The 18,576-nt window shown below is 38.0% G+C and overlaps 1 protein-coding gene across 3 annotated transcripts in view; it reads left to right on the forward strand.

Annotated features, from left to right (window-relative positions):
* tbc1d22a (TBC1 domain family, member 22a) overlaps nt 1–17,795 on the forward strand; it is a 157,957-nt gene extending 140,162 nt beyond the window's left edge. For all 3 annotated transcript variants that reach the window (XM_051890141.1, XM_051890143.1, XM_051890142.1), the window contains one exon: nt 16,023–17,795. In XM_051890141.1, the coding sequence (XP_051746101.1) occupies nt 16,023–16,151 (129 nt within the window). In that variant the 3' untranslated portion in view covers nt 16,152–17,795. The remainder of the gene's footprint in view (nt 1–16,022) is intronic.
* The last annotated feature ends 781 nt before the right edge of the window (nt 17,796–18,576 follow it).

The following is an 18,576-nucleotide window of genomic DNA, read 5'->3' on the forward strand; positions in this document are numbered from 1 at the left end:
TTTGTTTTATGCATTAATTTGATATTAAGTATATGACTTTCTTCTTTCTGATGAACACAATCAGAGTTATATTAATAAATATCCTGACGCATCCAGGTTTTATAATGGCAGTGAACGGAACCAACGAGTATGAGCTGAAGAAAGTGCATCCATCCATCCATAAACATGTACTCCACAAGGCTCCGGGGGGTTAATAAAGGCCTTCTGAAGTGAAGCAATGCGTTTGTGTAAGAAAAATACCAAAATTTAACAAGTTATAAAGTAAAATATCTAGCTTCCTTCAGACCGCCTTCCATATTCAACTTACAAATAAAGTGTAAAACTCTCGCAGTTCAAAAAGCTTACTTTACGTCCTATGCCTTCCGTATTCAGCTTCAACAAAGTTGAATACGGAAGGCTATCTGGTGGAAGCTAGATATTTCACTTGCTTCAGAAGGCCTTTATTAACCCCCTAGAGCCATGTAGAGTACGTTTATGATGGATGGATGCACTTTCTTCAGCTTCATACCCATTCACTGCCATTATAAAGCCTGGATGCTTCAGGATATTTATTAATATAACTCCGATTGTGTTCATCAGAAAGAAGAAAGTCATATACACCTAGGATGGCTTGAGGGTGAGTAAATCTAATTTTCATTTTAAAGTGAACTAATCCTTTAAGACATTAAAACATGGGGGAAAAAATATATATATTTCATACAGCACTAGTGTTATTTTAATACTATTACTTATTACTATAGTAATAAGGGGGGGGGATTTTTTTTTTTTTTTTTTTTTTTTTTTTTCCCTCTCACTTTGCTTGCCGCAATGCATTCTAGGATTGCCTTCTCCACAATGAATATGTGCGACTCAACCTTAGATTCTAGCCAAAGGAATGTTAGTAATGTTACTTTCTGCCTTTTGGAACAGTCTTTGCATTGACGATGATGCCTTAAAAGGTAGGCAGCTCACAATGTTTTGGAGCTTGGCTCTACTTTCAATGGAAGCAGCAGCGTTGTATGTCGACATGAGTTATCCTAAACTCTTTTCACTCAAGCTTCCTGTTTTCAGGACATAGACAGTCATAACCTTCATTGCAGTCAACTCTAAATAAACACATACACATCTTGAGCTCAGTCTATTGCTATTAAGTTTTGCAGTCTCACCCGCGCTTCTCAAAGCTTTAACATGGCAGTTCATAGAGCTCTTTCTAACCGCTGAGGTGCAGTCGGGTGTGAGCTCTGATAACACGTTTATGCGTGGATGGAAGGAGGAATCGGAGAAATCAATCTTCCACTTTGGAGTTTTAATGGGTTGATTTAAATGGAGTTTTAGGCAGAACGGGAGCTAGTTGATTCACAAAGCAGCGTTTTAATATGTGTGTGTGCACACCAGCTATCTTTGGAAGAGTGTTGACTGCACAAGTACCCGCCGAAGCCTTAGTGCAAGACCCCAGGGCAGACCGCTGCTATCTCTACAACACATGAAGCGGAAAACATGGAGTTATGTGCAATTATTATGTCCACCATACGCAAATGTGAGGCTTAATTAAAAGGGTTCTATATATTATGCTGTCCATGAAATGAGCTTGTTCCCATTTATATGATGAACACCTTCATACTGGCTTCATTAGTTGTGCATATTAATAGCTTTTGATCTGCTCTAGCTGGACATGAACATGGACAATATCTATATGATCCTTGGGTTATTTCTGTGCTTTATTCACACCTAATTTAAAATTTGCAACAAGTTCTTTGGTCAGTCTGTTCTATGTACTAAAAATGTAATAATGAGGATTTAAACTTTTTGAATACTACAGACACCCAGTATGATGATTGCCTTGTGAGGGACCTCCTTTGTAAAATATAATTTAATTCATAAAGACCAATTTATAGTGCAAGAAAAAATATTTAGCATGATACTGTTAAAACAACATTGTTTCCATTTAAATTAAATATTTGGCTTTTTTATTAACATTGTACTAAATCCAAAAGAGGCCATTAAAATATTATTTGTAACATGTTTAAGTTGAAATTCTGTCATTAATTACTCACCCTCATGTCGTTTCACACACGTAAGACCTCCGTTCATCTTCAGAACACAAATTAAGATATTTTTGATTAAAATCTGATGGCTCAGTGAGGTCTCCATTGACAGCAAGATAATTAACACTTTCAAACACCCAGAAAGGTACTAAAGACATATTTAAAACAGTCCATGTGACTACAGTGGTTCAACCTTAATGTTATGAAGCGACTAGAATACTTTTTGTGCGCCAATAAAACAAAATAATGACTTTATTCAACAATATCTATTGCTTCATGAACTGCTTCATGAAGCTTCAAAGCTTTATGAATCTTTTGTTTTGAATCAGTGGTTCAGAGCATGTATCAAACAAGTCACGTGATTTCAGTAAATGAGGCTTCATTACGTCAAGTGTTTCGAAATTTTAATGGTTCACGTGACTTTGGCAGTTTGATACATGCTCCGAACCACTGATTCAAAACAAAAGATTCATAAAGCTTCGAAGCTTCATGAAGCGGTGTTTTGAAATCGCCCATCACTAGATATTGTTGAATAAAGTCGTTATTTTGTTTTAGGTTTTTTGTTTTTGGCACACAAAAAGTATTCTTGTCGCTTCATAACATTAAGGTTGAACCACTGTAGTCACATGAACTGTTTTAAATATGTCTTTAGTAGCTTTATGGACATTTGAAAGTGTTAATTATCTTGCTGTCAATGGAGGCCTCACTGAGCCATCGGATTTTATCCAAAATATTTGGATTTTATCCTTAATTTGTGTTCCGAAGATGAACAAAGGTCTTAGGGGTGTGGAACGACATGAGGATGAGTAATTTGACTTACTTTCTTCTGTAGAACACAAAAGAAGAAATTTTGAAAAATGTTAGTAACAAAACAGTTTTAGTTGCCATTAATTGCCATTAACTTCCACTTCCACATGAGTGTGAGTAAATGATAACAACATTTTTAGTTTTGGGTGAACTGCCCCTTCAATATTAATCATAGATTTTCATTTTCTAATATCTTGTGACAAGTCAAAATCAAACTGTATGAAACCGCAATAATTTTGTGTACTTTTATACACTAACAGTGCCCTGGCAACCACCCAGAACAACTAGTAACCACATAGCAACACACTTAAAAGAATGCTTTAACAACCACATCGCAACACCCTGATAACCGTCCAAAACCTACAACACCCTAATAGTTTGGCATGGACAAGCACCATGGGTTTCTCAGAAAAAGAAAAGAAAAAAAATCTAGTTCAGTATGCAGCACTTATACTTTCATTTGGATATATTCAATAACTCATCTGAGAATGGAACAAATGCAAAGAATATTTCATCCTTGCTTCCCTCTTGTCTTTTGAAAATGACTGAATAAATAAAAGTAAAAGAAATTGCAAAGAACTCAGAGGGGAAGCCGGGTGGTTCATGCTTGTTACGTTCATTATGCTGCTAAATTAAAAAGCAGCAACTATCGGCTCCTAATGTTTTGTCTCGTTCCACCTCAGGTGGTTCAAACAGCCGAAACTAAATGGATTCGCTGTCTGTGTGAATAACTGTGAGCAGACAAACTCTTAATTTGTTGTGTGGGCTCTTAGGGGCGTGTGGCTGATTGGCTTACCGTTCGAACCTCTGAGCTAATACAGCTTTTAAACTCGTGTTCTCAAGTGTGTACATCACTGAGATTCTTCATTCCATCAAGTGCTAGTGTGACAGAACACTAAATAATTTTGCTAACTGTGCTAAGTGCTAAAATATGATTTTGTTAGTGTAATGCAAGCCAAGTAACAGTTACGTAGAAGATTTTGTTTGTTATTAGAGGCAGTTTTTGTACTGTACCTCAAAGACTATAGATATAGAAAGATGGTTCACTCTGATTAGTTATGAATGGGAGAAACTGCAACGTGCAATATGGCGGAATACATCCCACCTTTTAAGTAAAAGAGCCAATCGCTGATTGATAAAGTCATTGCGTCATTGCAGCTGCCGTTAGAGGCTCCGGTTCCCATAGAAACCTGAGACTCACGCATAGGACTGCATATGTACATTGGCTCGTCTAGCCAGAAAAATAGGCTTTTTTAATGCTATTTTAGCATAAGAAACAACATTTATGGGATGGTTCATGTCAGTTTTGTTGCTGATTTGAAATATGTAATTTAATTGGGAGTACGCCAAGCAGTTTTTGAGATTTCAGGATTCCCCCATTCAAATAGATAGGACTTGGTCCTGGATGCCCGAAATAGCTGCCCGGAGGCATTGCAAATATGGTCACCGAGTGAACAGACTTTCCTTGAAAGGGACTTTGCTGTACCTTTAAGGGGGAAATCTCTAATATCTGCACCTCTTCCAGTGGCAAACGAAATTGCAAAAACAATGACTATTCAAACAGTTTTTCCACAGTGTTTACACTCCTTGAGAAAGTCATCTTACAAATGACTTATCAATTTGGGATAGAAAAGAATACTGATATCAGCTATAAAACGTCTATATAAAAATATCTTCTCATGATTGACTTGCCTCTCAAATTTTACATGTGCATAATAAAGTGTTATATTACAATCAGGTTGCAAATTACATGGACGTCAAAACAATTGATTGAGTGTGGGTGGTTACACAAAACTAATTATATTCTGTATATCAGATGAAAACATAGCATAATTCTACATATAACTTCAACATCTTGATAACAGCATTTCAGTAACCAAAATCAATGATATACCAGTCAGAGCGTGCATTTTCAGAAAACAAATTTGAGGCAAACATAGCAACAGTAGGCCATTTAGTATCAATATGTATAAAATAAAACATATTGCATGTATATCACAAAAAATAAACTACAAAAATCTTATCAAGAATTCTTTAACATCAAATTTGCTTTGGGCAAGATAAGTAAATCCCATGAAAATTCTTTAGAAATAGATAACCACTGAAAGTTACGAGACACGAGAACCAATGTAATTTGCTATTAGTGACTTAATTCCTGGCGTAACTCATCTTAATGAACAAAGTTTAAATATGGGCAAACTTCCTCCTCGTTATCTCTCTCTGGATAATGGGCCAGTTTCTGAATACAGAACATGTGCTTGTATGTAAATATGGGCGGTCATATGTCAATGAGCAAATGGCTGTGACGTCAATCGTAGGCAGTTCTGGGTTCTTGCAGCTTAGTTTAAAGAGCAAGAAAAATCCTACTTTCTACATAGTCCGTCTGCTGCTTTTTCTCTGCAGTGCAAATGTCAAGCACTTTTTCAATTAACTTCCCATTTTACATGCATATTGGATACAAACAGTTCACAGCAAGCTGTAATTGAGTGCGAATCACTATCTAATTGTTTGCGGATCGAAAGTTTAATTTTGTTCATTTTGCCTGGTTTGACTTTAAATGAATTCAAAGCGACAGTGTCATATTGTTCCCTCTTGGGGGCCTCTGCAAGTTCACTATTAGTTTTTTGTGTTGTAGAGTGTAAGGTTACAGTTAGTCAGAGGTGAATTTGCATGCGATTTTAAAAGAAAAACACTCATCTCTAGAGATTTATAGTAGTGCAGATATTTCCCTTGCCATCTTTTACACTAGAGTTATAGTGTTGACTCTATTAGGACGGTTGCATTGAAGGATTAGGTGAAATGAACTCTTTCTGATTAATCGAAAACCTAGCACATTCATCAGAGAACTTGTAATTTTGTCCACACTAGAGCTTCTGGAGGAGACCCGCCGGTAATGATTAATCGTCATACGTGCAGGTCCCGAATCAAGAGCGACCCTCCTGCCTGTAAATGTGCTTTAATACAGTTTAATGATAGAGTGTCACTGTTGTTGCAGGAAGCTCGCTCAACGAGAGGCAGGGACAATTTATCCGAAAAGAGACATGGAAAAGCATGGAGGACTTAATATCCTGGAAGTAATTACAGCTCTGCTCCTTCCCCGTGCACCCGAATGCCGAGACTCAAACCTATCGCTTCTCCGTCTCGCAGAAGCCTTGATAAACAAAGCTGTTTATAAAGTTCCTCGCAATCAATCACCACCTCTCTACCGGTTAGTCTCACGAGTGTTTAAAACACAGGGATCAAACGCTCAGGATCTGCAGAGCTGCGACTTTGCCGTTTGATGGAGTGACTGCGCCGCTGTTCTTGAGCCCCTGATCGATTCTTACAAATTCAGGAGGGCTCAGCAAGAAGATGAGGGGCTAAAAGTCTCCGTTCTACGTAATCCTTGGTGGCAAACATTCCTTCACCAGCGTTGTGAATATAGTAATCCATCTCTGCTATGCTAAAGTTCTTTGCCAACATCAGTCATTAGCGAGGTGTTGTCTTGGCGCTGGTTTATCTGTCCAAATGTCTGCCTCAAAATATACACAATTGCAGCTCTGCCTATTATTATCTGTTTGGCTTGAATGCTGCTAGGTTAAAGAACAATCATACGAGATACTGAATGTTAGTTAGCAAACAATTCAATCTCCAACGAAGATAACACACAGCAGAATAGAACAATCAAAATGCCTCAGAGAGTGTCAAGATAAATGCCACTTTCGAAGAAAATCCTTCTTAAGTCAAAGCCATTATCTTTCTTAAGTTGCGTTTGTTTGTTTTTTTGCATTTTTTCACCTTGCCAGTTTAACTGGGCTTTTAGCCATGTTTTTGTATGTAATTAGGCCAACCTTTGAATCTAGCACTACTGTACACCCTATGTTCGTCACTTTTGGTGCTGTATTTATTATTGATGTCCAGTTGCACAGCGTGTCTTGATTAAAGTCTGTCCCAGTTTATTGCTATCAAACTGCAATGTAATATATGCATATGATACAACTTGAGAATGGTGTCATAGGCGGTGTTGGCGTTAGTTTTGCAATGGAAGATTTTGGCTAGTAATGGAAAGGGATGATCCATGAACCTGGAGAATTTCTAAGATCCGCCATTATCGCTGAGCCCCGGAGCAAGGCACTTAACCCCAGGGTACTCCAGAGGGATTGTTCCTGTTGGAAATGCAATATAAGTCACTTTAGATGAGGTTGAATCTGCTGCATGTCTAACTAACTAACCGTCAGGGTTTTTTTTTTTTTTTCCCAAAATAAATATTGTTCCATTTTGGGTGATTCTCAAAATGCAATGCAGATATTTTTGCAATGTAACAACACCATGCCAAATTCTTAAAGGGTTAGTTCACCCAAAAATGAAAATAATGTCATTTATTACTCACCCTCATGTCGTTCTACACCCGTAAGTCCTTCGTTCATCTTCAGAACACAAATTAAGATATTTTTGATTAAATCCGATGGCTCAGTGTGGCCTGCATTCACAGCAAAGACATTTCCTCTCTCAAGATCCATAAAGGTATTCAAAAACATACTTAAAACAGTTCATGCGAGTTAAGTAGCTCTACCTTAATATTATATAGCGACAAGAATATTTTTGTGCTCCAAAAAAACAAAATAATGACTTTTCAACAATATAGTGATGGGCCGATTTCAAAACACTGCTTCGGAGCTTCACGAATCGAATCAGTGATTCGGATCTCCTATCAAACGACTAAACTGCTGAAATCTCGTGACTTTGGCACTCTGAGTCACTGATTCAATTCAATTCGCAAAGCTCCGAAGCAGTGTTTTGAAATTTTGTTTTTTGCCGCACAAAAAGTATTCTCGTCGCTTTATAATATTAAGGTAGAACTACTGAACTCGCAAGAACTGTTTTAAATATGTTTTTAGTACCTTTATGGATCTTGAGAGAGGAAGTGTCATTGCTGTGAGTGCAGGCCTCACTGAGCCATCGGATTTAATCAAAAATATCTTAATTTGTGTTCCGAAGATGAATGAAGGCCTTATGGGTGTAGAATGACATGAAAGTGAGTAATAAATTACATTATTTTCATTTTTGGGTGAACTAACCCTTTAATGCATGTGGCAGCCATCTATTGACAGTATAGATTTTATTAACACCCTTAATACATCTAAAAACATCTGCAGGTAAAACTTGACTCTTAAAGTCAGTAGGAAATTCAAAATCTGGTCTGCATGATTCATCACTGCACAGAAATGATAACTTATTTGTATTAACATTGTGCAGGCCAAAAAGAAATAATGTTGGGTCCTGCATGTTAGATTGTGCCAAAATGTTAGATAGGATGGATCTCAGTGTCAGAAATATTAGATTCAACCCCAGATGCCGAATCACTGCCAGAAGATATAAGTCTTCTATCAGCCTGAGAGTTTGACTGAGAAAGCCAGGGAAGAGCAGAAGCAGGAGACAAAGTGATGATAATAAAAAGAGCAGAGTTTATTTAATAATCTTGGTTGCATATTTTTCAATGCTCAGACTTCATCTGAATGTCTTAAAGGATTAGTTCACTTCAGAATTAAAATTTCCTGATAATTTACTCACCCCCACATCAACCAAGATGTTTATGTCTTTCTTTCTTCAGTCAAAAATAAATAAAGGTTTTTGAAGAAAACATTCCAGGATTTTTCTCCATATAGTGGACTTCAACGGCTACCAACGGGTTGAAGGTCCAAATTGCAGTTTCAGTGCAGCTTCAAAGGGTTGGAAAGGTCATGTGTGACGTAGGCGGAAGTACTGCGGTAGGGCGGAAAACTCCATCTCATTTTCTCCTCTAACTTCAAAATCATCCGACATCGCTGTTTTACCCTTTTTTTGTGAAGGCTGTTTGACTTAGTCTTTGCATGTTCGCTTTGTGACCTTTCCAGCCTGATTACTTAATGCCTGCCGCATCACGGAGCTAGTGCAAGATGAGCATTTTTTAGAAAATGACTGATCGTTTCGCTATATAAGACACTTATTCCTCGGCTGGGATGTGGAGGAATCCTGGAATGTTTTCCTCAAAAACCATAATTTCTTTTTGACCTAAGAAAGAAAGACATAAACATCTTGGATGACTTGGGGGCGAGTTAATTATCAGGAAATTTTAATTCTGAAGTGAACTAATCCTTTAATGCTAAATGCTCAGATTTTGTCTAACCAGTACAATTCCAACAAGTGTTATTATACCACAGCAAAAACAATGGAAACCTACTGCTTCACAACATCGTCCTATGATGTTAAACCCTTGAAATGGAGACATTCTCTTATCTCTATCTCATGAAGACAAACATCCCTTCAACCCACACCTTCATAAGATTAAACAACAAGAACAAGCATTGCAAGAGCAAGGAAATGAATAAAATAAGTAATAATAAAATGCTGAATAAATGATTAAATAATAAATCAAATTACAGTCATCTATGATCAATCAATTTTTTGGACATATATGATCATCAGTATATTGTGCATCCCTACGTTTAGTGTTTTAACTTGAATGCCATGTAGCATTCAGAAATCTATCGCATTATGGGGAAAAATGGGCTGTGAATGCCATTTTGTATTGACTGTAATAATGGCCATTGGCAATGTTGTTACTGTGTCCCATAACTAACAGTTTGCCGTCCTTCTACATGCTCCAGAGAGAAAGTCCCTAAATGCAACAAAAATTAACAGTCCTGCATCAATTATGTTAGCTGGATGTGTAGATCATTAGATACTTCATTTATATCCAATTATTCGGCTTGGCTCATTACAAGTAATTAGTGTCCTAATCTAGTTATTTGTCGAAAACTAGGCTGTGATGACCGTGTTGATTAGGAGATTTGGCTATTGCACAGATGGTTTTGTTTTAAGTATAGTTGACAACTGTTTTGCATACACATCAGTGATTTAATGAGGTATGCACTATATAAATTTTTTTAATTTGTCAATCTTCAGATGACATCTTTAGACAGGTCTGTTTCTCAAAAATACATTCACTGAAATGTTCAGATACTCAACAGTTGCGGAAAGGGTAGATTACTCTTCAAAGACCAAAGCTCTTGGACTAACACCTACACAATCTTACAATGATCTTCAGGGATATTATTCACCATCAAAGTTTTACATACTCTCACTCTTCTTCATTAAACAGTCTACTTGAATTCAAGGAGAACATGGGTACTTCACAAAAAATGATTGGAGACCAATCCTAGTCTATGAAGGGTCTGTTGACATTTAACGAAAGATTTCATTTGCTGTTACCTGTTGGAGTGCAATATACACTGCATTGTGGAGGTTGTGTAAGGAAATGTTCAGACTGTGAAAACTCTTCAGCTGATTTAAATACATTCTTGAGTGTGGGTGTGTAACTTTAAGAATATTACTTTGTTATCAAAGTCATTCCCTGTAGCATTGCTTCTGGAATCACATTTTTGGCACATCATCTTCATGACTTCTTACTCTGAGAAAACAGAATCCTCAGAATGCCAATTCATTATGTTAATGTACAATTAATTATGAAAAATAATGTGATAAGAATTAATGCAGTTATTCCTTCTGATCTGTACATAAACTCTACAATTAGGAATTTTCCTGTCTTTGGAGCAAATAAAGTTTAAGGGATGCACTTGCAATATCCCATGGTTCTGACAGTGTTATTTGTTTACGTACTCCAGAGAGGAAGTCCCTAAATGCAATGAAAGGGAATAGTGCCCAATCAATCATGTTGGTTGGCTATGTGGATCCTTTATATCACTAATTTATTTCTAATTATGACACTATGCTCATTACTGTAATTAGTGTTCTAATATAGGGTTTTGATGAGAGAAAATACACTAGACTGAGATGACTGTGTTGATTAGTACTTGATTTGACTATTACATTGATGATTTCATTTTAAATATAGTTGACAACTATAGTTACTGATATCGGTATCCTTATTGAATATGACTCTGTGCTCAAGTACTTGTCAAAATGATCAGAAACAAAAAAAAAAAAAAAAAAACCCTTTGTACAGCTTAGTCTACCAAAAATGCAGGTATCGACTAGTACCAAAAATAGTGTATTCATACTCATACTCACAACTGTCCCTTTTAATACTCATATTGAATAGTTCATCCAAAAATGAAAATTCTGTCATTAATTACTCACCCTCATGTCCGTCCATATCCGTAAGCCCTTCGTTCATCTTCGGAACACAAATTAACATATTTTTGATGAAATCCGAGAGCTCTCTGACTCATCCATAGACAGCAATTTAAGTTCCAGTACTAAAGACATTACTAAAGACATTGTTAAAAAAGTCAACGTGACTGCAGTGGTTCAACCTTAATTTTAATACTTTTTGTGTGCAAAAACAAAAAAATACTTTACGACTTTATTCAACAATATCTTTTGTTTTTGCACACTAAAGTATTCTCGTCGCTTCATAAAATTAAGGTTGAACCACTGCAGTCACGTCGACTGTTTTAACGATGTCTTTAGTATCTTTCTGGACCTTGAAAAAGTGGTGGTTAAATTGCTGTCTATGGATGAGTCATATACCTCTCTGATTTTATCAAAATTATCTTAATTTGTGTTCCGAAGATAAACGAAGGTCTTATGGGTTTCGAACGACATGAGGGTGAGTAATTAATGACAGAATTTTCATTTTTGGGTGAACTAACCCTTTAAGCCTAAAAGCATCTTCTTTATTAGAGTATCAAGCATCTATTTTGTACATCATAAAGATGATTCTTTTCTCCTTTGGTGTTGTCCCTCAACTTGTAACATTTAATAAAATGCCTCAATTAAGTGCCTATGAAATTGCACAGGGAATTTCACATCAATTTTTACTTACACAGTCTTTGAATCATACATAGGAGGGGTAAATGGAAGCCTAATGAAGACTTTTGTAATACAAACAATATTATTATTGCTCTTTTTTTTAATCTTAGTCTAATTGTCTGTGCTCAAGACAGAACCAAAGAAGTCTGTTTAGTTCAATTTCTCACCTAATGCCCCATGCAACAACACTGAGAATGCAACACTCATTTGCATTGGCTTACAACTTGTGTTCTGTCATTTTACAGTATGCAGTGATGTGGAAAATCAAGCTTGTGTAGCCAAAAGCATTCGTCTTCACATGCTAAAGCTTTTTCACAGATGTATTTGAGCCTTAAATTGTTACGCTTTGAATTCTTGGAACCGTTGTGTCTACACAGAACAGTCTGAGATGCTGCAGCTCTTATGTTCAGGATACACTCCATATCAGGCATGTCTGATTGTTCTTTCATCCTTGTGTGTTTTCATTACACACCCCAAACTTGGAGAGAATGGCAGTTTTAAGTGAATTCAGTTGAGATGCTCGTTAGTTCTTGAATGAATAATCAAATGAGGATTTGGCTTATTTAATTGGCAAATGTCGGAGGCACTTTGACTTTCTCTTTGTTACAATATACATTATCGCTTTTTTTCCTGTATTCTCCTACCTCTCTCACCTCCTTCCATCCCCCTTGTACCCCTCTGTGATGGAGTATTAAGCGTTCTCATTCTCCTTCATCAGGGCCAGCAGGATAGGTGAATTAGGCTGGGAGATTGAGGCTCTAAGCCGCTCTAATGCAGTCATTGACTCTGAGGCCTGCTGGAGCCGCCTGACGCCGCCTTGAGTGAATTAGACTTGGCCTTCTATACCTAAGAGAAATGGGCTTCCACCGGCGAGGTCCTGACCGCACCGAGCGAGAAGAGAAACACACAGCTTGACAGGCAGCTCGCTCTCTTCACCCTACACTTAAGATTGAGCAGCCAAAGAATCTGTGATTGAAAGTTATAATAATTTAGAGGAGTACGGTGGTGCTTTGTGATAGCATGGCTTGACCCCTCTGAAGAAAAAGAAATAAACAACTCTGTGCAGCGATGCCTTCCCTTGTCTGCTAAACACCAAGTAAAACTCCTTCCAGCAAAGTTAAGGCATGTGGTTTGCCAATGCAACACTTCCTCCTGGGATGTATGTGTATTAGGATGCTTAAATGTCTTCCAGCAGCTGACTAGCTGATTAAGCCACTTGTTGTAAGCAAATTTACCTAGGCATTGGCAAGTTGCTGTACTGGTTCGTTGTCACCACATAACATAACTGCTAATAATCATAGTGAAATACACTATATTGCCAAAAGTTTTGGGACGCCTGCCTTTACGTGCACACGAACTTTAATGACATCCCATTCTTAATCCATAGGGTTTAATATGGAGTTGGCCCAACCTTTGCAGCTATAACAACTTCAACTCTTCTGGGAAGGCTTTCCACAAGGTTTAGAAGTGTGTTTATGGGAATTTTTGATTATTCTTCTAGAAGCGCATTTGTGAGGTCAGATAGTGATGTTTGACGAGAAGGCCTGGCTCGCAGTCTCCGCTCCAGTTCCTCTCAAAGGTGTTCTGTCGGGTTGAGGTCAGGACTCTGTGCAGGCCAGTCAAGTTCCTCCACACCAAACTCACTCATCCATGTCTTTACGGACCTTGCTTTGTGCACTGGTGCGCAGTCATGTTGGAACAGGAATGGGCCATCCCCAAACTGTTCCCACAAAGTTGGGAGCATGAAATTGTCCAAAATGTCTTGGTATGCTGAAGCATTAAGAGTTCATTTCACTGGAACTAAGGGGCCAAGCCCAACCCCTGAAAAACAACCCCACATCATAATCCCCCTTCCACCAAACTTTACATTTGACACAATGGAGTCAGGCAAGTACCGTTCTCCTGGTAACCGCCAAACCCAGACTCGTCCATCGGATTGCCAGACAGAGAAGTGTGATTTGCCACTCCAGAGAACACATCTCCACTGCTCTAGAGTCCAGTGGCGACGTGCTTTACACCACTGCATCCGAAGCTTTGCATTGCACTTGGTGATGTAAGGCTTGGATGCAGCTGTTCGGCCATGGAAACCCATTCCATGAAGCTCTCTATGCAATGTTCTTGAGCTAATCTGAAGGCCACACGAAGTTTGGAGGTCTGTAGCTATTGACTCTGCAGAAAGTTGCCGACTTCTGCGCACTGTGCGCCTCAGCATGTGCTGACCCCGCTCTGTGATTTTACGTGGCCTACCACTTAGTGGCTGAGTTGCTGTTGTTCCCAATTGCTTCCACTTTGTTATAATACCACTAACAGTTGACCGTGGAATATTTAGTAGTGAGGAAATTTCACGAATGGACTTATTGCACAGGTGGCAACCTATCACGGTACCACGCTTGAATTCACTGTGCTCCTGAGAGCGACCCATTCTTTCACAAATGTTTATAGAAGCAGTCTGCATGCCTAGGTGCTTGATTTTATACACCTGTGGCCATGAAAGTGAGTGGAACACTTGAATTCAATGATTTGGAGGGGTGTCCCAATACTTTTGGCAATATAGTGTATCTTTGTTGACACAACTACATTCAAGTACCCAAGTCATTGAAGTTCCCTTGTAGTCAATTATTTTATCCCTTAAAACTCATCTTTGATCGCCAAAATGAAATATTTAAATGTTTTTTCCTGTGAAAAAAATTTATTCATGCCTTAAAATAGCTTGAATGTAACTACACCCATGGTTCATTTAGTATACACGGACCTATGAATATGCTCAAACCGCCCATTCCGGCGGGATGAATACGATGGATTGAACTGGATTGAACTGGAATAAATACTTTGAATGTTGCGATCCTATCGGGCTTATGATAGCTACCTGAATCGTAACAAAGCACTGTTTGCCAGAGGAGAACTGGCCCCCTGTTTCTCCATTTTAACACCTATTTGCCACCTGTTTGCCACCTGATGTCACCTGTTAGAGTTTGGGTTCCTTGCCGCTGTCGCCTTTGGCTTGCTTAGTTGGGGACACTTGACATTTGATATTCAACAGTGCTTTGCATCTGCATACATTGACAGCATTTTGTTTAAGAGCTGCTTTGCAGCCAAAATTATATACCATTTATCACTGTTAAGCTGCTTTGACACAATCTGCATTGTAAAAAGCGCTATATAAATAAAGGTGACTTGACTTGACTGGCTAATTAGCTCCACCTCCACTCCCTCGCACAAGCTCTGCAGAGATCTACTCGGTCAACTTACTGAGGTAAACGCAACACAATGGTATTGCTTTTTACAACGTCGGACACAGCGGTAATATGATTAGCCTTTTTCTTGACTATGTTATCAAACAGCTAATAATGTGTTGCTAATGTTATATGACTCCCTTGCTTCAGAGCGGTCATAATTAAACGATATGCTAAAGCCTGCCGGCGCATAGACGCAATTGGTTATAGGGTAGTTTGTGATGTCACAAACACCAGCGATTTCAAACTGCGTTTTTGAAACTGTCTTTAGATCACTGCAGTTTTAAAGAGAAAATACTCAGCAATGGTGTTGACTTAAAAATTTGCATATGGTTTGTCTTAAAGCATATTAAAAACACCACATAGACATATAAACAACATTAAAAACTTAATTTTCACCACAGGGGGACTTTAAGAAATGTGTCTAATTGGTTAGCATGACCTTAAACTGCTCATATATTGTTGAGAAATGCATCTGATAAAGATTTTAAAGCAGGGGTGGACAGCTCTGGCCCTGAAGGTCCACTGTCCTCCATCCCTAATCTATCACACCTGTCTGTAATTTTCTAGCAATTCTGAGACCTTGGCTAGATGATTGTGCTGAATTTAATCAGGGTTGGAGCTAAATTCTGCAGGACAGTGCACTTTGAGAGTGTGCCCCACTCCTGTTCTAAAGCATCCTTATATTACCAAAAAACATGTCTGATAGGTGGGCATACCCTAAAGCAGGGGTGTCCAAGCTCGGTCCTGGAGGGCCACAGTCCTGCAGAGTTTAGCTCCAACTTGCCTCAACACAACTGCCTGGAAGTTTCAGGTATGCCTAATTAGACTGTGATTAGCTGGTTCAGGTGTGTTTAATTGGGGTTGGAGCTAAACTCTGCAGGACAGTGGACATCCAGGACCAAGTTTGGACACCCCTGCTCTAAAGCATCCATAAATTCCTAAGAAACACATCTGATTGGTGTACATGTTTTAATGTGTCCAAATATAATGAAGACACACGTATAATTGGTGTATATGGCCCCAAAGTGTCCATATATGACTAATAACAATTGGTGGTTTAGCTGTTCTCAGACTGCCCATCCACTAGTTAATTATAAAATGTATATCGCTGCTGTATATGTGCATGCAATCCTTTTAAACAAAATCTCTTTATCCTCCACAGGGTCTAATGATTCTGCTCCAGAATCTACCTACAATGCACTGGGGAAATGAGGAAGTTAGCGTTCTCCTAGCTGAAGCTTACCGGCTGAAGTTTGCCTTTGCCGACGCCCCTAACCATTACAAAAGATGAGGCTTCGCCCAGCACAATCCCTGAATATGACGACCCCTACTGACCTCGGAGGCGCCACTGTCTGTGTGATGATACTGAAGTGAAACAGTGACTTTTTTTATGGGGGTGGGAATGTGTACAGTGGACTGCAACTGTTCCTGGAATTTTTCTGCATTTCTACTAATATCAGCACTCCGAATGCCATGAGTCAACCGGATGTCAGAATCATGCGCTCTTGAAATACACTAATTTAATCTTTGTTTCTCATTTTTTTCTTCTTGAATTTAATCACAACCATTTCCAAGAAAGTTTTTTTTTTTCACTCACTGAATCTGCGGAAAAGTTCATTTAGACGGCAGGATTCCACAATACTAGGAAGGAACAGTAGGATGGATGCTGGCCCAATTGATTAATGGCAATAACAGACATTACTGAGAAAACATGGTTTATAAAAATTTGCAGTAAGATCGTTTGGTTTAAACAGCGCCTACGAACACTTATTTTAACCATGGTCTACCTCAGGAAGCGGCCAGAATTCGTAGGGTGATCATTTTGTCTCTATATTAGAACAGTGCCCATAAGGCATTGGAATGGAGTCAATAAAATTTGCCTTATTTTGGCTGCTTGACTTTTTCGCGAGGCACAGGTTCAGTCAACAAAGGCAGCTGAAGACGAAAACTGAAGAACGGATTCAATTTCTGCTTTCTCTGTTGCTCATGGCACTGTCATTATGACATCTCATTTTGATATTGATATAATAATCCGTACCGACTGTACAATGCTGTTATTAATAGATGTGTTTGGGGATATCAGCTTCTGACTTTTGACATTTTGTCAGTATTTGAACTGCACAAAGCTTCAATCATGTCATCAGGCTTTTAAATTTGTGTGCCAGTTCTTACAAACTAAATTGAATTAAAACTGCACTTGATAAATCTATTTTCTTTCTTTTTTTTTTTTCTTTTTTTTTTTTACAAGATATATTCTATAAATCAGCTTTTTTTAATTCTTTCTTCTCCTTTTTTATATACTGTTTACATGAGCCTCTTAAGTTGTGCCTAAGTCTAGAGATTGACGACATCACAGATATTTATTTTACATTCATGATCATTTAGGACAGGGGTGGGGAACGTTGATCCTGGAGGGCCAATGTCCTGCAGAGTTTAGCTCCAACCCTGAAAAAAACCCACTCACCTGCCTGTAACTTTAGTAATCCTGAAGACCTCGATTAGCTTCAGGTGTGTTTAATTAGGGTTGGAGCTAAACTCTGCAGGACAGTGGCCCTCCAGGATCAACGTTCCCCACCCCTGATTTAGGATGTGGCAAAGCATACCATTTGCCTTTACAACATTCACTTCTGCATAAACAGCAGATCTACTGGTATTCTTGGTTGTTTGATGGGCCATAGAATTGAAAGAGTTTACTGTAACTGACATTCAGTGCCTGGATAACATGGAGTTCAAGCTACGTGGGGTTCTGGGAGATTTTCTGGATACCAAGCTTCTTGATTTAGTTTCTTGACTTCAAACCTACAGAAATGTCAGAATGGATTTTAAAAGAGGTGTGAATGAAATGATCTTGAATTAAATAGCTGTGTACAGAATTATGTTTTTCAAAGATATGTAAATAGAAAAATGTGTAAATAAAACTATATATATAAATATATATATATGATTATCATTTGTTGACTTGTTTAATATTTGGTTTGTTTAACATTGTTGACTAATAATTTATATTTGAATATTTTTTTTCAGTAGCAACAGAATCATGCGCCACACAAGTACAAGAACACAAACATTTCTTGAAGTTAAAATCAATGAGTGCTTAAAGTCCTCCTGTAGTCAATCATTTTATCCCTTAAAACTCATCTTTGATCACCAAAATGACATATTTAAACGTTTCTTTCCTTGAAAAAAAAGATCTTCATGCCTTAAAGGGTTAGTTCACCCAAAAAATGGAAATTCTGTCATTTATTACTCACCCTCATGTCGTTCCACACCCGTAAGACCTTTGTTCATCTTCGGAACACAAATTAAGATATTTTTGATAAAATCCGATGGCTCAGTGAGGCCTCTATTGCCAGCGAGATAATTTACACTTTCAGATGCCCAGAAAGGTACTAAAAACATATTTAAAAACAGTTAATGTGAGTACAGTGGTTCAACCTTAATATTATAAAGCGACGAGAATACTTTTTGTGCGTTTAAAAAAAACAAAAACTAATGACTTTTCAATAATATCGAGTAATAGCCGATTTCAAAACACTGCTTCATGAAACTTCAAAGCTTTACGAATCTTTTGTGTCGAATCAGTGGTTCGGATCGCGTATCAGACTGCCAAAGTCATGTGAACTATTGAAATTCTGAAACACTTATGACGCCTCGTTTACTGAAATCATGTGAATTTGGCATTCTGATCCACTGATTCGAAACAAAAGATTCGTAAA

The sequence above is a fragment of the Ctenopharyngodon idella genome, chromosome 4, assembly GCF_019924925.1.
Source record: "Ctenopharyngodon idella isolate HZGC_01 chromosome 4, HZGC01, whole genome shotgun sequence".
Lineage (NCBI taxonomy): Eukaryota > Metazoa > Chordata > Actinopteri > Cypriniformes > Xenocyprididae > Ctenopharyngodon > Ctenopharyngodon idella.